The sequence below is a fragment of the Folsomia candida genome, unplaced genomic scaffold (assembly GCF_002217175.1).
Source record: "Folsomia candida strain VU population unplaced genomic scaffold, ASM221717v1 Fcan01_Sc008, whole genome shotgun sequence".
NCBI classification, from domain to species: Eukaryota; Metazoa; Arthropoda; class Collembola; order Entomobryomorpha; family Isotomidae; genus Folsomia; species Folsomia candida.
The window spans coordinates 5,203,919-5,226,727 of record NW_019091200.1 but is presented as its reverse complement, the minus strand read 5'-3'; the positions used below and the strand labels follow the sequence as shown (position 1 = coordinate 5,226,727).

The following is a 22,809-nucleotide window of genomic DNA, read 5'->3' as shown; positions in this document are numbered from 1 at the left end:
GTTTAAAAAATAAGAAAAAAGGGTTTTCTAACTCGTAAAAATCAAAAATTTCGACAAACTTTACTTGAATTCAGTTAAAAGTGATTTGTAATAAATTTGAAATTCGCGGTTAGCAACTGTTACCTAAGTTGGATAGTTGGCGGACAAAATTCAGTATGCACTAAAAAAATCTATACGTTCTTTTGTAACTAGTTCCCGGTAATAGATTGTTACCACCAAATTATTTAGAGTGCACTGAAGCGTCCGAATTTGGGAAGAATCTGACCATTTCTTCACACTTGTATGTACGCCATCGTTCCAATTTTTCTTGTTTTTTCTTTATCCAATAGAAAAGCCAGGGTAGCAAATGTGATTTCTTTGATCTGTTATTTCTTAGTGTGATGTGATCTGTGTGATTTATTACGCCATATACCATGTAGCCATCCATACATCCCTTATTTAGTTGTCCTTGTGTGTTACGTAATCACAATAAATCGTGTTAAAGAAGCCATAAATTAATGAAAGGAGTGACAAAAATCCCACAATTTATAAAATAAGATTTTCACGTAGGTCTATAATAAAATTTGTGAATTTCAGTCACACAAAGTATGAATTTCCTGATCAAATACATCAAATTATTGAAGTTCATAAATTCCAAATTTCGAAACCTGAGATTTCAAAATCTCCACATTCCTTAATAAACACATCGACCCGCACACGTACAGAAATTATGCTGACAAGACATACGTCTTCCTTCTGCACCAATAATGAGGTCCTGTACACTCCAAAAGTAACAAGTTTCTGAAGAAAAACTTTCCCAACTCTACGAATAAGTGACTTATTATTATTATGTCGTTGAAAAGGTGAAAGTCTATAAAAGAGAAAGTCGTCGTCGTCCTCGTCGAATGGGACAAAAAACTTTCCTCAACTTTCTTCTCACCAAGAAAGAAAGGCTTCCTTGTTACGACATATTCTGAAAAAAAGAGAGACATAAGGTTGCCGAGTGAAAAGGGCTGTAGCTCAATAAATAAATTGGGAAACGTGCCTCTCCTCAAAATAAGTGTATAAATAAGATTTTCCGATATTTATTCCTTTTTAATGAACCTAGTTATTGAATAGAGATCAATTTGTTGTATACGAGCTTTTAGGCGGAATTATTCCAAAAATAGGAGAATTTTATACAGATGCGCATTCCCGTTTCATGCAAACTTTATCTAAAGTTTAAAAATTGTTGACCTTTTTCATCTAAAAAAAATTATTGACGTTAAACTTGTTTAACAAAATTTCAAAAAAATTTATATGCTTATGTATTATAAATGTGAATACGTATAATATTGAAAACTTCTTTAGGTCATCTACATAATCCTTCTAAATCGTCATAATAATTGCATAATAATTTACTACCAATTGTGCAAATATATCTTATGGAATATCAAAAAAAATTGTTACTAAATTGTGCATACTTAAACTTTTGAATTATACATTATTGAAGATCATCTTGTTTATGGTTCCTGATTTTTTTGGAACTATGTAATTCGAAGTAATTCGAAATTTCGAAACTTCAACTTTACTCAAGTTTCACTATTTGATCATACTTACCTCTAAATTTGCGCACTTCTCCGTCTGTGCAAAACTATTTGAATAAACAGGGCACGTATTTCTACTCTTCCTCTCCCAATTTTATTTCAACAGTACACAAATAAATATGCAAATTACTATAATTGCACAAGATGACTGACTGAAATGACTGGCTGGCTGACGGACGGACTGTTTCGCTCCGTTGAGGATGGGGATACATTAACTTGATTAAATTCCAAATTCCTTCTCCCCACAAGCGATGAATTCAATTCACCACAAAATCAGGGTTCACAACGAGATAGATTTTTTGTTCGCCGTTCGCCGAGTGTGGAGGCATCTAATAAGCACAATCTTTAATGTTACAATGTATGTGTTTAAATTTCGTCGTAATAATCATACAATTATCCAGGAAAATTGAATGTTTTTTTACATTCGTTTCTTTCAGAACTTATTTTTTCATTTAAATACGTTTTTTATGAAAGATGATGCTGAGAACTCGGGATTTGCAACAAACTGAGCAAATTTTGTAAAATAATTTTACAAACTTTTATAATTTAGAGATCTGTGTTTTAGAAATATACACGAGACTTTGTAACCTGAATTTCACAGTAATCTTTGCAAATATGGCAATCCTACCCATTTTCAAAAACAAATAGGAATTGATTCCTCACAAAATCCTTCCAGAACAAAATATCTTTTCTGAGAACTGTATTGACTGTTCCAAATACGCAACCCTGTCTCCTTCCAAATTCAGACCGCAAGAGAAAGTAGGAGAAAATCATTCTCCGAATCCAAATCCTGGCCGAACTTAGCGAATTTAAATTCTACCTTGTTCTTCTCATCCTTTCCTTTCCTTCTATTTTTCTTCGGAATTGAATTTCCACTATTTCTTCCAACAGATTCACATCCTCGGCAGTTATCTAGTAATATTTATATTTGGCCGTCTCCCATCTATCCAAAATTCCTTATCACTCATCCAGTTGTGCCCAGTTATTTGGATTTATTCCCTGGCATGCCGGCCAGCCCGTGAAATTTCATGGCTTTTCTTTCCCAACTAAACAAATATGAATTTTCCTAACGAATAATATTTCCAAACGAATGAAATGAAATGTGAAATGAACAGATTTATTATTATACTTTGTGTTTGCTTTGATCTCTCACAAATTTCAGGATTTGATCTCCATTCGGAAACATTAGTTTTGGAAACATTCTCTCTCTCTCTGCTTCATGTTTATTCAAGCTTCAGCGTGCATATTGTACAATTTTCTGCTCAAAACCAGACTAATTTTGTGCTCCGGGGCTGATTTAATTATTATGCGATGCGACGACGTGAAGAAAACAAGGATTTCGATTTCTGCTATCTGCTAAATGGAGTCCCAATTTAATTTCCTTATTCCCGGTACGGAAAGCACTCTAAATTATTGCAGGATAAGATTTGATAACTTAATTTTTAAGAAAAGATGGAGAAATGCGTAATATTTTTTATTATGCGAATAAAAATTTGAAAACTAGATGGGGAACGAAATAAAATATGTAACTGTAAAAAAAATTACCTGAAGGCGATGAATTTATTTAAGGGAATGAGTGAATAAATTTTAATGCGAAATGAAAGCAGAAAATTTCCGAATTTTTTAAAATAAAATAAAAAAATTCCACATTTTTTCATTTCTCCAGCTTTTCAAAAATTTACGACTTGACCATCGTAAAAGTTACAGTGCTCATTCTCCGTTTTATTGCGCGTTACCTAATATTTGGAAAATTTGGAAATCAAACTAACCACAAAATCCCCCATGTAAATTTCTGAAATGTGCACACATGTTTTCTCTCCACCTTTGTAAATTATCCAGTAAGCTTTCTCCGAATCTGGGTGGATTTTCGTATCAACTTTTGTACATGAAACTCAATGTGATTTACATTTCTGTGAGATGATCGAATCAAAGCTTGCGAATCATGGACGTCATTGCGTCTCTCGCAGATACTTTGGTATTGTAATCCCATCATCTCCAGGGAGAGAGAATTACACGTGGAGAGGGAGATATGCGCTACGGATGGAGAAGATTACATAATTCTCACGGGTATTTGACTCTCTGGAAGATTGGATTTGCTTATGGGAACCAAACACGTTTCGAAATACATAAATTACGGCTATGCAGGGAAATTACCTGATTTTTTAAATGATTATTAGATATAATTACGCAGTTCTGGATTTTCTTTTGGCGTCGAAATTATACAGAAAAAAAAGTATTTAGAAAAATTTAGGAAAAATTTGCCAATAAAGATATAACCCTACTAGCACATTGCCAGTGCTGATTTTGTACCGATGTGCCCCATTTCTCGGTACGATTGTATACCGATTTCGTGCTGGTACAGGGAAATCGGTACCTTACCGGTGCAGTTTAGGAACAAATTTTGGGTACTGGGACTGTACCTGAAAAACTGTACAAAAATGGTATCGGTACTATGTGTACGGTTCCAATGTACCAAAAGTGTGCCGGTAAGGTACCGATTTCTCTGTACCTGCACGAAATCAGTATACAATCGGTACCGAGAAATGGGGCACATCGGCACAAAATCGGCACTGGCAATACGTACCGGAACCGCATAGGTTGTGCTGGTAGGGAAATATCTATTTAACGGAGGTGTAAAGATAAAATTATAAATTCTGACTATAAATTTGTAAATACTCTTATTTTATTTGCTGTAAAATCTCGCGGTAAAAAGGTTTCCACCTGCCCCATACAGTTCGCACCAAATTCCATTCAAAGCTTATGGCAACTTAAAACTTTAGACATAGGGTTTTGAATGGAAGTGGGTGCGAACTGTGTGGGCCAGGTGGAAACCTTTTTACCGCGAGATTTTATAGCCAAAAAAACAGGAGTACTTAGTTTTATGTACTGAACATTTTTAGAAATTTGAAGAATAAGTACATTGAATTAATTTGATATTTTTTTCTAATTTGTAGAGATGGAAGACTGGCGGAAGGCGACCAAATTTTGGCGATTGATGGGCAACCACTGGACTGTAAGTTGCAAATTTTGTAATATTTACATGATAAACTTGTAGATAAATTTCTAAATTCTCAAACTGCCCCTTTTTCCTTACTCTTATCCGACAAATAAATCTAATAAATCTTATTTCTGACTTTGCAGCAGCAATTACACACCAACAAGCGATTGGGATTCTACAGCAAGCCAGGTACCAGTTTTGGGTCAATATTTTGAAAAAGATTATAAATTGTCACTTTTATGAACTAAAAAATTGTGTCTTTTCTGTTAACAGGGGAGAAGTTGAGATCGTTGTAGCCAGAACTTCAGATTCACTCCTTACAACTGCTGACCCTCTTCTTCTTGGTGAGTTAGATAACCACTTATCTAATCAATATCAGACTCATTTATCTTGTTTTTTATTTATCCAGGAGATATCCTTGGGGCGGGACAGCAACCCCCCTTCTTGGGCGGGGAGCGTCCCTCCTCTCCTCCTCCCACTGACGACTCTACCAAAGGCACCGACATGGTGGTTAGTAAAATTTATGCAATTTATGTAAAAATGCACAGAAAGTTTCAAATTTTGCAAAAATTTTGATAAATGATGCACAATATATTCCGCCATCTTATCACATACACGTTATTCCAAATTTTTTCTTGAAATGCGCAATTTTAGTCTATATTTGCAAACTAATTTCCATTAGTTCCAAAAATTCTGACATTATTCTAAACAATTTTCACTATTCCACAAGAATCTTGCTAAAATTTGAAACTAATTTTCACAAAAAATTGCAATTATTTAATTTCCTGCATTTCGAAATTCCAATTAAAATCTTAACTCTTTTGTCCCCAGTTGAACACGGAATGGGCACAAGTCGAAGTAATCGAGCTAATCAATGACGGCACTGGCCTTGGTTTCGGAATTATCGGGGGCCGTTCGACCGGCGTCGTGGTGAAGACGATCCTTCCCGGAGGGGTGGCCGATCGCGATGGCCGACTCCAAAGTGGTGACCACATCCTCCAAATCGGTGAGGTCAACTTGCTCGGCATGGGGTCAGAACAGGTCGCCGCAGTCCTGCGACAATGCGGGTCCTGCGTCCGGCTCGTCGTCGCCCGCCCGATCGAACCCACGTCACCGGATGCGTTCACTTCATCCGCGCCGATCGTGCCGACACGAATTTTAGGTGATCCGGAAGAACTGGAGCGTCATCTTTTACAAGCGAACGGATATGGGAACCATTTGGAAGGAGGGTCCTTGGCGGGGTCGGAATCTGGCCAATTTAAGGGCACAATTGGAGACGATTTGCTCGGAATGGCGGCTTCCAGTACGTTCGACTCCTTGCCGGAAGTGGAATTGGTGGAAGTAGAGTTGAAAAAGGATTCACACGGGTTGGGCATAACTATCGCGGGTTACGTGTGCGAAAAAGGTGGGTGGATGGACGGAATTGATTTGTACTTTTTTTTCGTCTTACCGAGAGAGAAAGTTGTTGTTCTTGTTACATCCAATTTTCTGTGTATTCGGTTAAAGAAAGTGGGTGGATGTCGGATCCCCTTTATATTTTCGGGACTGACAGGTTAGTAGGGTTTCGTTAGGAAAATGTCTAGCGCCATAAAACAGTTGCAATACTCATTTTTGATCTTTCAAGTACAATTAATAAGAAACATATCAAAATAAACCTTTTTGACTTTTAATCTCTCCAAATTTCAAAAATTCATATTTTTAATTCTATCCAAATTTCAAAAATTCATATTTTTAATTCTATAAAAAATAGATAAACTTTGTTTTTAGTATAGAATGAGTGTTTTTTCTGCTTCTTTCAACGATTTTCGTGTATGATGGCTTAAAATTTGTGAAATTTTGTGTGCATAAAGATTCTGAAATAATATTGGTGTTTTTTTGTTCAAGATAAAAGCCAAAACGTGCGATTTTTTTTTGCTAATTTTGAGAAATTCTATTTTTTCCTCTAACCGTACGATATTTATATTTCATGTCATTTTCCTCTTCATTGGGAGAAAGCATGCAAAATTTCACCCACTTTCTACCATTTATTTCACTTCCTCCGTGTAGAACACTGGTTGAAAGGAAAAGTTTTTTCCCTGAGAAAAAGAAGACAAACAAATTTGGAGAGAAAGAAGGAAAAGAAAAGTCTATTTGTTCATTGGATTGGATTCGATCTTCTTTTTAACTCTTTTTAACTCCAGTAGCTCATTCGACTCATCTCTTCCAGTTAGACGACTAACTAAGCTAATCGAAACGCTCTTTTTTGCTTTCTCCCCGGCCGGAGAAAGTTGCAGAAAGTTTGATATAATATGCAAATCAAGGAAAGTACGCCAGACGAGGAGAGATTGTTTGTTTGCGAACGAGTCAAAGTTGTTAAAGGGAAAGTTAGGATTGGGAAATTTTCGATCAAAAAACGTCAATTTTTGTTATTATTTCCTCAAATTAAATCATGCATATTTTTTAAATATAAAGAAAAGTGAATGAATAATTCATCTAAATTTGAATTTATTTTTTTGTGTACTAAAAGTATTTATATTTTTGTTCAATTTTTTAGAAGAACTTTCGGGAATATTTGTCAAAAGTATTAGCGAAGGAAGTGCGGCTGATGTGTCGGGAAAGATTTCAATTAATGATCGCATCGTTGAGGTAAGAAAAATGAAATAATTTTGAAAAATTGTAAAAAATTGTAAAAAAATTTGGTATAAAAAAAATCTACAAAATTTCGGTACCAAAAATCCTGTTTTCCAGAATTCCACAAATTCTAATGCATAAGTTTCCATTTTCCCGTATAAAATACACTGAAATTTAATTTTTAAATAATCTTCCAAATTTCGGTATAAAATTTTTTTTCAAAATTTCAGCACCAAAAAAGCCTTTTTACAGAATTTCTCAAATACAATGCATAAGTTTCGCGTATAAAATACACTGGATTATATTTAATCCTAAAACCCAATTATCATTTCCAAGCACAATTACACAACTTCTTTTTTGTTCTTTTCTTCTCACTTGGACCGAGAAAAACCATCACTTTCACTCCAAGTCGATCCAGCTCCTTAAAAAAGTATGGGGAAAAAGTAGTCCAGTAAAAAAAACAATGGGAAGAAGGAAAAGAATGGAAAAAATACGGCCAAATCAAACACAATTCTAATCCAAATAAGAGAAAAGAACGAGAATAAAAAAATCTGTCCTTTCTCCTTTATTTTGCTCGGTCTTGAGGTCTTGTTCTTGTTTGTTTTCTGCTTTTTTTGGGGGGAAAGAAATGCAGCATTAAAGAGCACATTGAATGATAGTCGTGCATAAAGGATGGCACGTATTTTTTATGGATGGTAATTAATGGTGGTCTTAAATGACTGGAACTAATGGTCTTAAAAACTATGGTATACGTGACTGAATGCATGCATACCTTAAATGTCAAAACAAATAACAAATGAATGAATTAACTGCTTTAATTTTCCCATCGGGAAATCCGCTCATTTCTAAGAAAAATTTGTCCGACTAGAATATTTTACTGAAATTTCAGCTTTGTAGTATTTGGAAAATTCAAAGATTTAACTTGTTAAGAACCATAATTTTCCAATTTACCAGCAGTTTACATTCCCGATTTCCTCAAGGCATCGGTTTTAGTCATTTCAGGTGGCCACTAATACTTATCTTTTTTTATTATTAATTATGATAACTACTTAATCGATACCAAGTTACTTATTTTAATCATCCCGGAAACCAATTTCAAATTTACACCACATTCTTTATGCAAGGTCCTTCACAGTAAAGCTACTCGAGCAGAAGAGAAAGAGAAGAAAAAACGCTAAACCAACAAGGATCAGAGGGAAAGTAGACAAAGAAAGTGTTTCGAATTGTCGTAAATTCTCTTAATTGTCTCGAAACAAAGGAACAAAATAAAGGGGAAAAATCCTTCGTTTTTTTAGCTTAACTTATCTTCGACGTCGACAACTCTTAAAATGTGACGTGCTACAAGGCCATACCGATTTTCCACGGAGCGTAACAATAATTTCCGCTACAACGATAACTTATCGTTACTCGTATAGTAACTTACTTAGGGACTTTGGAACGTATTCCTAAATGCGGCAAATACACGGTTTGATTATTGTTATCGTCCGGTGACAAACGTGGTATCCATCCACGCAAAGTGATATTTAATGTACCAGCACCAACTTCTTACCCATGTAAATTACGAACATTGCCAGTTCCAGTAGATAACAAAGACAATTGTATTTCATGTTCGGTGGCAAATCTGTACAGCTTAATGATAACATTAAATTATTGTTATTTACGTATCCACTAAACTTCCAAGAAGCTATCTAACATGCTATCATGCAATATTTTATATAAAAATTTTCAAATTTTCCCAGGTCGACGGCCAATCTCTGCAAGGTTTCACGAATCACCAAGCGGTCGAAGTACTCCGAAAAACCGGTCCCGTCGTCATCCTCAAGTTGGAAAGGTATCATCACGGCTCGAAATATGAACAGGTGCGTCAACTTGAAATCGTATTTATTTTAAAATTTTTTGCAAGCACCCTTTAAAATTTCTTAACCCTGGATTTTATTTCGAAAATTATTTATTTACGTAATCACCACCTCGCTTTAATTCTGTAATGCGTGATATGATTGATTGTGCCGTGATTGTGATTGTACTTTTTTGCCATAAAATACTCGCTTTTCTTACAAAAATTACTTTAAGAAATCCGCTGTACCTAATTTCATATAAATTTTATTTAAACATTTGCCAAATTTTATTTTCGTCATTGTGCTTTAACACAAGTACTTTAGTTTTAATTTACACTAACTCTTTTATTTCCACTTGATCTCACTTCTTAACCACTTTTAGCTCAGCATTTTATACCATTTGCGATGTTTCGTCCAGTACATAAAAATTGTAGTTAAAATTTATTTAATTTTTGTGAAAAGTCATTTTTTATTTTTGTTGTTCTCTGTTAAAATTTGATTATTGTCCTTGTCCGATTTCCAAAATTTTAATTTTCAAAAAGGCAAAATGTAAACTACATTCCTGTATTTGTTCTTTGTACTGTTTGATAAAAAATAGTTACAATCGGCGATAAGTCACTCGGAGCACAAGCCACCAACACCTTCATCCGTCTCGGCTTTGTCTTTACCTCAAGTTCCGGTCGACTCTGTACGTAAACTTGTAACTTTCACCCACTTTCACTCACTTTCACTCTCACCCCACCAATTAATTAGTCGATACTAATTAAACTTACTAATCAACTAACTAACTATCCACTTTTCTTTTCTTTATTTTACTTTATTCACTCACGTTCCTTTTAATAATCTAATCCACCTATGAATTTTAATTTTCTGGGTAATTTGTTAATTAAAGTTAATTAAATACTATTGACTATGATTGGTAAGTTGATTGTGGTAGTAAAAAAAAGTGCACTTGAGACGTGCATCGTTTTTTCTCTTAAATTACTCACCCTAAATTTCATTTTATTTGAATTCTTGTGATAAAATATTGGTAGCTTTCCAAAGCTATTTTTATTACACCGTTAATTTGAAAGAATGAAAACACAAGGATATTTGTTATGTACCTGTGTCTTACTTACATAATAATATGTATGGAAATTTATTTTTTGTGGAAGTTAAATCATACAAATCGACGGAAAATTCAATGATATTTCTAAAAATTCAACTAGATTTAATTCTAATTTAATTATTTGGTTCGTCACCTTCCTTGCAACGTTACTCATTTTTCCTGATTACTAAAAAAAATTACAGATTTTCTTTAGCAGATACTTTTATATTAAAAAGACAATAATCAATACTCAAATTTGCGTAATTCTCAAATCATACTTTTTTCTACGCGATTAAGAAACATGTAAATGACTAGTATTTCGAATTGACATAATTATAGTATTATTAATCTCAAAGAGAAGATCTATTTTATGGTTCTGTAAAAATTATTTGCGAGTTCAATGAAAATTTACCTAAATTAATTCATAGAAGAACTATTTGCATCCAAAAATTTGGGTGGCGTCAAGCCAATACATTTTTTCACTTGAATAGAAACCCCTTACATATTTTTTGTTGGGTTAATTTCCAACTAAATTTTAAATTTGACCCCAATTTCAGGACGGCGAGGGCGAAGACATTCTCGCCTCTGGTGGTGGAATTGGTGAAGAGGACGAAGACGACGAGGAGGAGGATGACGAAGAAGATGACGACTTAATGGGAAGTGGAGGGCCATCTGGGATAAATAATGATAAGAGAAATGTCGACATGGATCTGGAAGATCTGGAAATGTTGATTGACACCAAGTAAGTCCGTACAAATTTATGTCACATTTTGTAACTGTATAAATTTTTCATAATTTACTCTGGGTAAAAATTAAATTTAGAGAAATACATCGTGTTATAAAATTTTCTTACAAAAACTTGATATGGGTCAGATACCTTTATAAACCAAGCAAAATTTGTAAAGTTTTGCAAAATTTCGTAAGCTTTCGTACAAAGTTTACAATTTTGAGTACAAACATTTTACCCAAAATTACTTTGTGAAATTGCAAAATTTCTAACTTGGGTCTTCAATGTTTCTTATTTATGCAGTTTATGAAGCTTTACTTTTCCTTAGCGTGTAACAGCCACCTAATAACCCTCATTTTTTAGGTACGATGGCGAAATCTACCCAACCGTTGAAGCTGCAGTGATAGCGAAGTGGTCTAAAATTGTGGGCCCCACCGCAGAAATTGTTGTATCGCAGTTATCAAAGGCAAAAGAAGGCGGAGGTCTTGGGATCTCTCTCGAGGGTACCGTAGACGTCGAAGATGGCCGCGAGGTCCGACCTCATCATTATATTAGGTGACCGTTTTCATTGAAATTTCATTGAAATTGTAAATAATTTGTATAACCGAAGCGCTTAGCGTTACCCGGGAGTTGGGTGGCGAACCTCGTTTGAGGAAAATTGAACTATTACCGCCGGACCCGGCTTCAGTTGACTCCCAAAAATTATGGTGGCCTTCAAAAAGGCCGTTGGTTTTGGTATTGTTTTTGAAACCACCCCTACCAAAGAAAGGTGATCGGACTACATTGCGTTTGAAACATTCACCCCTGTAGACGAAAGTGGTCGGCCCACGCGGTGAACAAAGTAGTGTAAAAAAGTAAAATTGTAAATAAAATTGGAGATTAAACAAAGACGTCAAATTAAAAAAATTAGTAGTTCTGCTAGGGTAAAAGCCTGGAAACACAATATGATATAATTAGTACAAAAATTTGTGTTAAAATTTATTTGTTTTACATTTAATCCTCAGACTCGTCACTTGAGTCTCGTCCGTCATCCTCCTCTTCTTGAGCAGCAATCCAGGCTCCATCTTTCAATGTGTCCAACACAAGTTTAGTTAGCCGTTCATAATTCTCCAATGTCATATCGATGGGTTGCTGCGCAATGTATTGTTGGAACTGAGGATAAATGGATGATAATTTCGTCTTTAAATGTATAAAAGGGTTACGGTATCATGTATTATAAATACCTTTCGATTTCCTTGCCAAAATCCCATCATATTCATTCCAAATAGAGTCACAGGGGGCAGACCATTTAAGTGATCAATTATGGAGTTATTTATATCGTCCATCTCTCTCTGTGTCAAAGGATTCCTACTGGTACGGTGAAAAGTGCATATGGCTCCTAGCTGTTCTCTAGCATATGCCTTTCTCGAAAATTTGTTATTTGCTGGGCCAACGTGAAGGCAAAAAGCGTTAGTAGTGTCGGCAACAAATCCGGCATTCTTCAAATGTCTATAAAATATGCAAGGATAAATTACTAAGTTTTGGTAATATGTTAATAATATCTACCGGTCGGTGCATTGCAGAGTAATGATATGGTTTTGGGCGGCTTCAAACGGGTCAAGCAATATTGTATACCCGCCATACACGCCGACATATTCATACTCTGGAGATAGCAAATCCATTATCCAAACCATAGATTCTCCAATTTCACGAATACCAATACCGCTGTAACAATTAATATCATAATGCTCTTTCAATTTAATGTTAAAAGTTATTACGAGTTCGCATCGTTAGCAACAAAATAAACTTCACAAGTTTGAAAAAAGTTTTGACTTGTATTTAGTTCGCCTATACATTTTTCGCAATTTTGGTGCGACATTAACTTGCGAACTCGTAATGAATACCTTCAATATGTTATTTATCTATATATAATTACCAGGCTCGGGCACACCCTGTACAGAAATCATATAATTCCTGAAGTCTGGTGCAATTTTCCTGGGCGCACAAACGGAGCCATCTGTTGCATCCTTTAGGATCGATATGGTAAAACCGATAGTTGAACATTGTTTGCGGGTCAGTATAAATATCACCGCGACGTGGGTTTCGAGGAAAAGAAGGTCGTTTGCTACAAATTACCGAAATATGTTATATGAATAAAATATCTAGGAATTGGAATAACATAACAAAGTACCTTCCTGTTCTGCATTCTAAATAAACGTCACCATGATTTGAAACCCTAATTTGACACGTGGGGCTTACGCATAGAGGTTTCCAATTACTTCCGTCCCATCGATATTTTAACTTCGTTAAAGGATCAACATAAATATCGTGATGACGAGGGTTTTGTGGGAAAATCATCAGTCTTCTGTAAACAAAAATTTACAGCATAATATATGTACTCGAATATATGATAATATAATATAACTGTATACCTCCCTTGCTTGCATTGAAAGCAAGTGTCTCCGTGAATGGCAACCCAGGTCCCACAATGTTGGGTGCAACATGCGCGTATCCATTTTTTACCGTTCCATCGATATTTAAATCCAGTCTGCGCGTCGTTGGCAAAATCACCATAGCAAGGGTTTCGAGGTAAAACTGCCCATTTTCTGGAAATCCATGAATTATGGAATATAATAAAAGGAATATGGACTCAAAATGTAGCTAAATAATGTACCTTCCGTGTTTACACTCGAAACAAATGTCACCATGTTTGTCGACTCTAGCGTCACATGTAGTACATGCGGGTTTCCATCTTTTGTCATACCGTTTATATCTGAGCCCAGTATGCGTGTCGATAAAAATTTCGCCGTCACAAGGATTTAGAGGGAAAACAGGCCTTTTTGGGGATATAACAAATACATAATATGTATTTGTTATATCTGCTACATATTATGTAGCAGATTATGCGATATTATTATATAATTACGTAATAATTAAATTACACACCTCCCTGCCTTGCAATTTGAGCAAAGGTCACCATGATTGCGAACCACAGTTTCGCAAGTAGGAGTGGAACATACCGCCTGCCATCTATCCGTGCCGTTCCAACGGTATTTATATCCGGTTTTCTTATCGGAAAAAATAGTACCACGGGTTGGGTTAGAAGGGAAGTCCGGCAGCTTACTGTTGAATTTCCGGTATATTTAATAGAGTTTATCAAATTTATTATATAACTTTATTTGCTGCGCTTTACCTCGAGATTCTTGTAAATAAGGGCAAATCAACAACTAATCTACATACCTTCTTTTATTGCACCCGACGCAAATATCGCCAAGATTCTTAACCTTCGCCGTGCAACCCAGAGTACAGCAAACGGCTCTCCATCTACCAGAGACCCAGCGGTGACTGAACCCTGTTTGGGTGTCAATAATCTCTGGACCTTGTACTCTATATCAATATATATTTAATACTTTACAAGTAGATTTTTAACTATGACACTTTAAATATATTCAACGCTTACAATTGGAACAATCTTTGGTGTTTTTGTCGGAGTTTCACGATGAACCTCGATATTAACCCGCTTCATGGGCTGACTAAGCCCTGATGAAGTCGACGTTGTAACTGGAACGGTTCTGTTGTTATAAAAAATTTGAACAATATTATGATTTTTAATTCGATCACACTAAAGTATAATAATTGGTGATTATTTACGGAAGAGCTGAAATGTAGTAACTCCCTTCTGGCAATTCCACTCCGTTGGTTCGTTGATTACGAAGACTGGTTTCCAATTCTAAAATTTTCATTTGCAAAGGTTCGACATCCTTGTGAGTTGCTCTGGCTTGCCCTAATTCCCTCAAAATCCTGTCACGGTGAGCCACATCTTGTCTATATCTACTTCTTCGATGGAGAAGCAGCAGGATATTTTGAATGGTCTGAGGATTGTTATCTTGGTTAGCCAATAGCTGAACTCCATTTAAATCGTTCTGCATCAGAACGTTAGCAATTCGTGGCCTCGCATTTGAAATTGTTGATGGATCCACGTTAAAAACGTTGCCGTTTTGTGCACCCAGTATTCGCCTGAGAAATTCCAGCGCAAAATCCCCACATGAAAATCCGTTCTGTTGTTGGGGCAGATTAGCATCAGGCTGGTGAAGTGTCCATTCTTGGATTGGAATTTGGTATCGATAAGAGAACATTCTAGCCAGATCGTTTTGGAAGGTCCTAATTTCATCTAACGGGATGGTCCCTCTTAGACTGTCGGCAACATCCATTCGTCTCTGCTCAAAGTCGATGTGGTGAAGAATCCAATGCCGGTTATGGTGTTGAATAGTGAACATTCTTCCATTTTCAGTGTTAAAAATCACTGGAAGAGCATCCATGTTTTGCAAGTGGTGAAAGAGTGGAATTGCTTCAATTGGGATGAAGAAATCACCATCTTCACGGCCTCTGATCCTAAGAATATGCTGACCAGCAGCGTTCAATACTGCATCCGTCAGATATTCGCCATGGAAAAGTGATGCCAAGTCTTCTTCATTTCCACCTTGAAACACTCGATTAAAAATTAAGGCCTGACGGGTGGCCGGGTCGATCATAGCCCATTCAGTCATGGGAGGGCCTGTAATATAAATGATTTTTAAAGACGTTACATGATGTTTGGATTTGATTTAACTATTTAAAAATACCGTTAAGCATTGCATTATTGGGAGGAATTGGTTCCCGTCCGCGCTCGTTGTCCCGGCTATTTCCCCTGCAATCACTCATTTCCTAATTGAAAGTAAATATCAGAAAACCTGCCCTGACCATAACCAAAGCTTTTGCAGAAAGACATTCGAAAAGACATTCAATGATATTCTGCTTACTCTTTCATGCCAGAGTGAGAATTTTACAGACAAGTATTGCTCAAAATATACTTTTTAAACATGGAATTTGAAAATATTCCTATATAAATTTGGACAATTTACGGACAAGATATCTGCTGAGGCTTCCTGCCAATTGCGAAAATTCAAATCATACGAGGATATAAAAAATAATTACCACTGCAAATTGTCCAATTACCAAAATCATTCACACATATCTACTGTGGGGCGCATGCGATTTGAAAGAAATGATTAAAATCTACATCAAACGTTATTAAAATGCTGCAACCTTAAAGGAACGACTGCTATAGGGTGGTTAAGAAGTATCCGGAATTTTTTTATGGGCATATATCTAAGGGATATCAGTTTACCCGAAATTTGAAATGTCGTGTAGCACATGCATCCTTCGACTAAAATTCGAAAACCGAAAAGTCGATATGTCTTACCGTTCCAAAATGAGGTCAAAAACCTTGGAGCAAAAGCTGTCCGCCACTACCACGAAAAAATGTTTACGCGCTCCAAGAGATTTAGGTGTAATGAATTTAAAAATCAACTAATTCAAAAATCAAAAATTTTTCATATACTACTGAGGTATGAGCTAGAAAAACTGCTAATCACAAAAAAATATCCGATGATGGGGGTACTTTCAACTTATTTCATTTATATCACTTGACCTACGATTAATTTTTCATTTGGTGTGCAAAGTTTCAAATTTTTAAGAAATTATGCCAAATTTTATGCCAAAGATAGCATCTCGTTTGAGCATATCTCGGACAATACGTAGGACAAAAAATATACTTACGAAATTAATCAGATAAAAAGTTCATCAATTAAACAGCTTTCTTCCGGAAAAACATAATGAAATCAGAGGTCCACACCTCTAGGTGAAGTGAAAATTTGGGATAACTTTTGTGAAGAAAGGGACGTACCGTGAAGCCCCCAATAGTAGTCCCCTCGACAATAGTAGTCACGAAAAAGACGGATTTTGACGGAAAAAACGTCTGACATTGGTCTCCAGTTAAAAGTGAGACCAATGTTAAAGTTAAAAATTTGAAATTTTACATACAAAAGGAAAAATTAATCACACGTCAGCTGATATAAATGAAATAAGTTAAAAGTGTCCCCATCATCCGTACAGGACGGGGGGCCTTGACCCTCTGTAATAAAAAGAATACTAGTAAATAATACAAATAAAATTAAGGATTACACACCTGGTTAGTGTCGGATCTAGTTGTTATTCGATAATGGAGGTAAATATACATACTCGGACCAGGATTCCCCGTACAAGAGTTTGCGCTTTGAATTCTGGCGCCAAACTTTGCAGAGGTCAGTTTTGTTCATTAACGCTGATAGCCCATATTGTGCTTAATAACATACTACAAAAGTTTTCAAAAATATGAAGAATTGTATCAAATGGCGAGCAAATTCACAAAGACGTCTGGAATTTTTCTGTCATATCTCCGTGAAACAAAAAATATGTGAGATTTTATAATTCTGAAAAACTCTGGAGAAAAATGACAGACGGTTAACGACATTACAAAACGTTACAACAATACTAGTGGTACTGATGACCAGAAGAGATCTGGTCGACTTCGTGCTATTCGGACACCAGCCACGGTGAAAGCATTGAAAGTCCGAATTAGGCGAAATCCTCATTTTCATCACAAGAAGTTGGTTCTGCAAATGAGTGTGTCCAAATCATCCATCAAGAGGGCACTAAGGGATGACCTAAGGGTTAAGACTATGCGAGGGGACACTTCTCATATGATCATTAACAAGAAAAAGAAGAATATAGCCAATTGAAGCAAAGTGCTTCGTACACGGTACGCGAGTAAAACCTACCGAGTTTCCTCTTCAGGAAAGAGAAGATTTTGACTGTTGGAGAAAAATTAAAAAGACGAAATGCCCGGATAATTGCTCTACGGATGTCTGGCATTCACTTAGGTATGCGGTAGTGAATAAGAAGTCATCACCATGATGTGAATGGGAGAAAGTTGCTGGAGAAAGCAAATCTCTGTTTTTTTACCTCAAGGAGTAATATTTCGAGCCAAGAATTATTTTCAGAGTGTCATTGAGCCAACGGTTAAGAACCTGAACCATGAACTCTTCGAAAACCAACATATGACCTTTCAAGCAGACTCTGCTCCTGCGCATGGTGCAAAGTTGTCCAAAACTGGTTTCGGAGGAATTTTCATGGCTTTATTTCATCCCAAGAACGGTTCTCAGCATCTGCAGACCTAAATCCCATAAATTATGACTGGTACGCAAAATTATAGATACAAGTATGTTTAGGGTGACCATCCGTCCCGGTTTAGCCGGGACATGTCCCGCTTTTCAAACCCTGTCCCGGCGTCCCGAAAATGTCCCGGTTTTGATAAAGTGTCCCGGTTTTTTAAATCGTCGAGAAAAATTAAATTATTTCACTTTTTCGCCAAAATATTGCTGAAAAAGTAGATTTTAGTACATAAATACCAGTAACATACATGCAATATTTACTTAATTTTCTCTCCTGGCTCATTCTCAAAATTCGGTGATATCTGAATCGCCAAGCACTAGATATTATGGAAAAAATTTTTGGCCAAAAAATGTCCCGGTTTTAGTCAGGACAAATATGGTCACCCTAAGTATGTTCTAAATCTTGCATAAGTGTGAAAGGCCTGAGGTCACACTTACTGAAGATATGGTCACTTTTTTCATGAAAACCGTGCGTGCCGCGATCTACCAGTTTTTGTCACTACTTATGTCCTCTGAATTAGCCCGTGAAGGAAATTTTGAAAAAGAAGATATGATTTCCAAACAATATTAAGACCTTGTTCATTCATAAAAATTTCGAATAAATATCTGTAATATTTTGTGATATATCACCACAAACTCTTGTACGGGCAATCCTGGTCCGACTATGTAGAAGCACAGGTAAAGTAGACATGTAATAAAAACTTCTCAATTAATAGCTTAACGCAATAATACTTAAGGTTTATAATCACAAAGAGAGTGAGAACACGGAGCAATAAACCAAATCAGATTTTGGATAAAGAATAGCCACTTGGTGTGTGTGTATCTGCGTTTTTTTTACTCCCCCGCGCCACAAGGGGAAGTTGAGACTTGTGTACGGGCGATTTATAAAGGTGGCTCGCAAATGCGGGCTACACTACTCGTAGAGTAGAATACATCAGGCCACTTCCATGCAGTCAATGCTAAAAAGTCGAAATGTTTTTCCGGTCTAAATACAAAATACTTTGATCAAATGTCGTGATCCCAGATACAAGATATTTATTTCAAATACTTTTTTGAAGATACAAGATACTTTATTCTGAGATTGCAATGAAACATGCAATAGCTACTGTTCAGCCAATATTAATAGCCTGAAAAAAATCTAAGAGGTTTGCTGGTAGAATTTCATAGTATTTTCAAAAACCATATAACCTCGTAGAAAAATTTCCAACGAATTGGGACTATTAATATCGGCTGAATAGTAGGCGTCACTTTTTATGGTCGTAAAATTATTTATTAATAATAAAAATTGAATGGTGGCCTTCAAAAAGGTTGTTGTTTTTGGAACCACCCCTTACATTTACTTTAACCTTGACCCTTGTAACATTTTTTGTGAGAACGGTTTTCATTTTAATTTCTATCCTACAGATCCATCCTTCAAGACGGTCCGGTCGGACGTGCTGGAAAACTGCTAGGTGGCGACGAACTCTTAGAAGTCAACGGGCGTCGTCTCCTCGGACTCAATCATGTCGAAGTTGTCTCCATTTTGAAAGATTTGCCCATTTCGGTCCGAATTGTATGTGCTCGAAGACCTGGCGCGCCCCCGCCGGGGAGACCGATCGACACGGCGCAGGATAGAAACGCGTTTGCAGCAAGAGTAAGAAAAATCAGGAAAATTTACTAATAAAAATCTGGAAATTAAACTGCAACTTTATTTTGCAGAACATTTTGGGCGGCTCACTCCAAAACCTGTTTCAAGGAAATGACCGCCTCGTCAAAGCCAAATCGGACGGTTCGCTCGCCTCCACCGGAACCACTGGTGCTGGCACGGGTGGCACCGGACCGGGAGAAACGCCGGGTGGAAGTAGTCTTTCAAAACTCAAGTCCCGGAGTCTCGAACCTTTGACGGGTTTGGCCATGTGGTCCTCCATCCCCACTGTGATCGAATTACCCAAAGGCGACAGAGGCCTGGGCTTCTCTATCCTCGACTATCAAGACCCCATGAACCCGAATGAGACGCTCATCGTGATCCGATCCCTCGTCCCAGGCGGGGTCGCTCAACAAGACGGTCGCCTCATCCCGGGCGACAGATTACTCGCCGTTAATTCGACCAATCTAGAAAACGCGACGCTAGACCAAGCCGTGCAAGCGCTGAAAGGCGCGCCACGCGGTATGGTACGAATCGCGGTGGCGAAACCGCTCCCACTTCCGGATTCGATGACGACAATTTCATCTACGCAGAGTCAGGTAGATAGCTCAATTTCGTGCTTAAATAAAATTTTTGAAAATTTCTACATTTTTTATATCCATTTTTTTCAGGACGTTTCGCCACCTCCGCTTCCAATAAGTCCTCCGCCACCCGGATTCGGACCAGATTTACTGCTCTCGTCGGCCCTTTCGTCACCGAGAACGCCTGTCCTTCTAGACAGTGCTGACCACACGATTGACACGTACATCCCACCCGGCGTGCCGCCACCTCCGCCGAGAAATATGAACGAGATTGACATGTCGAATGAGAATGAAGTAAAAATTCTGAAAATTTTTGGCCTTCCTTCCCCATCTTTTGAAGATGAGTGCTGACGATGATGATGATGATGACACGCACGCAAAAAAAATATGCAAAATATTGGCTGCCTATATACCTTTACCGCTTTTCGTTTCACTATACTTTCACTACTTTACTTTTGTTCCTGCGCAAATTTATTTATTACTTATTTTGGTCACTTTTGTTTTTTCTTTATCGGGGATAAAAATACATTAAATTGCATGATTATCTGTCTGTGGTCTGATTTATGCATTATTTTTTCCTCCTCATTTCACACATTTCTTGCCTCGGAGTGCATGAAAATTTGGCACATTTTCTGAAAATCAAGAGAAAATGAGTACTGGGTTGAAGAAGTTCTGCAATTTTAGTTTCTCGTTTGTATTTATTTATTTTTGCATGTAAACGACATCAATTAACACACTAATTTATTTGATTTTGCTTACTAACGACGTGTAACCAAATTATTAACAGTTACTGACAACTGATTAATAAAAACGAATATGCATGCTGAACACATTTTCTATTTATGATTTTTTTCACCATTTTTTCCCAAAAACCTAAACACTAACCTGTAATTATTTATGAGTTTTCGTCATCTCAGATTGTCACTCGTCCACACTTAAAAATACTTAAATTGCTTAAAAAATTCGTCATCATGTCACCATGTCATTTCCGGTTCAGGTAACTCCAATAATTCCCATCTCGGCGACTGAACGTCTCATCACGTGTTCCGCTCCGACGTATGGACGCCCCTCAGCCTCAGTGTCCGTCTTCTCGGCGGGTGACCATCACACGTCGACGTCGACCCTACCGACGCATCAACCTTACGATGGCGTGTCGGTGGGTCGAGGATCAACTTCTGGTTCACCCGCCGCCCTCCCCGTCGCGTTGGAACGGACGACGAAAATCAAGAAGGCGGAGGAACCCTTGGGGATAAATGTGGAGTTGGTGGATGACGGCGTCAATGGGGTGATGGTGACCTCTGTCGCGGTCGGGGGACCGTTCCACCGAGACGGGCGGATTCAAGCGGGTGACTACTTGGTCACGGTGAATAATGAGGGATTAAGAAACGTGACGAATGCTCAGGCCAGAGCGATACTCAGGAGGGCGCAGTTATTTTCGAAAGATTTGAGGTGAGAGGATTTTAATTGTGATTCAAATTTCTGGTTTAAATGTGCCAGATATTAATTTTTTAAATGTGAGAGTGCCAAATTTCTGGTAGAATTTTTCGTGTAGAGGAATCTCATTTTTATTTAAACCAAATTACATAAGCCACTTTAGATGAAGAGAAATAGTAGAAAATTTGCGTTATAATTAAATGTCAAGTTTTTTATTATCATGAATTTATGTGTATGTATCACACGTTTAGGGGTGCCAGACGGTTCATAGCATGAAATTCGTAGCAGACACAATTCATAGCAAAAATACAATTCGTAGCATGCTACAACTCGAAGCACATAGTTTTCGTAGCTATTATATCTGATAGCTTAATACGATTCATAGCAGTACAATTCATAGTCTTTTTTGTCACCTAAAATTAAAAATCACCACCTTCAACATAAGATTTTGTACGACGATTGCTTGACTTTTAGTGCCTAGTTACCCTTAACGGTTGCGACAAATGGTCGAGTTACAAATAAAATAATTATTTTTAAAATAGTTGGTGTAAAAGTCCCTTACAAATACACCAACTACTTTGACCTTTAATAACTTTTGAACGGACAGACATAGAGACTTAATTCTTAAAGATGAAATCATCGTAATTTTTAGCTTGATTTTTTAAGCTAAAAATCTCGAGGGTACCATTTCGAAGATTGAACTTGAAATCTCCAGTGTGCAGCCTTTACGAGCCCGAGTCAAGCTCGCTGTTATCGGTCAAACCGACCATTTTGCATAGAATTTTACTGTACCAAATGTATTTTACTAATGCACTTTACGCCAGTTTTTGTCAAATATACAATTTGTATTATGCACGTGCATACATAGTATGCAATGCATACTATGCATTGGTGAAAAATTTAACTAAATTTAGGGTTTTAGCCCGAATCAGGGCTTATGTACCCGTTATGTCCGTCTGTCCGTCTTGCGTCTTGTTATCTCGTAAAACTAATCGTAACAAACAATATGAATTAAAATAGGAAAATTTTCCGAGTTTATTAAGTTCGTGTTTTGTAATGGTTTGTATACCAAAAATAAATCACAAAATTATATGCACATCGTTCATTACGAGTCCTGCTCTCAGAATAATGCCATCTTAAAAGGCTCCGCAAAATTGTTGTCTTTTTCGCCTAAATCAGTTATCATGTCCTTCCGGAACACGATAGCCAAAATGGCTGAACCGATTGAGCTGAAATTTTCAGAACGGGTGAGACCGTAGGGTTTGATCCATACAGATTTTTCAAAAATATGCCACTCCACAAGTTTAAATGCTTTTGGTACATTACAATTTCATGGAA

The 22,809-nt window shown here is 36.8% G+C and overlaps 1 protein-coding gene across 3 annotated transcripts in view; it reads left to right on the top strand.

The window, feature by feature from the left end:
• Positions 1–22,809, top strand: part of LOC110853674 (multiple PDZ domain protein) — a 92,718-nt gene that overhangs the window by 25,674 nt on the left and 44,235 nt on the right. For 2 of the 3 annotated variants that reach the window (XM_035854513.1, XM_035854515.1), the window contains exons 6-19: positions 4,520–4,578; positions 4,707–4,752; positions 4,837–4,907; positions 4,973–5,073; positions 5,395–5,968; positions 7,097–7,188; positions 8,913–9,032; positions 9,607–9,696; positions 10,653–10,837; positions 11,186–11,377; positions 19,237–19,465; positions 19,531–20,055; positions 20,128–20,331; positions 21,035–21,486. In XM_035854513.1, coding sequence (XP_035710406.1) covers positions 4,520–4,578; positions 4,707–4,752; positions 4,837–4,907; positions 4,973–5,073; positions 5,395–5,968; positions 7,097–7,188; positions 8,913–9,032; positions 9,607–9,696; positions 10,653–10,837; positions 11,186–11,377; positions 19,237–19,465; positions 19,531–20,055; positions 20,128–20,331; positions 21,035–21,486 — 2,940 coding nt within the window. The remainder of the gene's footprint in view (positions 1–4,519; positions 4,579–4,706; positions 4,753–4,836; positions 4,908–4,972; positions 5,074–5,394; positions 5,969–7,096; positions 7,189–8,912; positions 9,033–9,606; positions 9,697–10,652; positions 10,838–11,185; positions 11,378–19,236; positions 19,466–19,530; positions 20,056–20,127; positions 20,332–21,034; positions 21,487–22,809) is intronic. The other variant, XM_035854514.1, reaches the window with a different exon arrangement.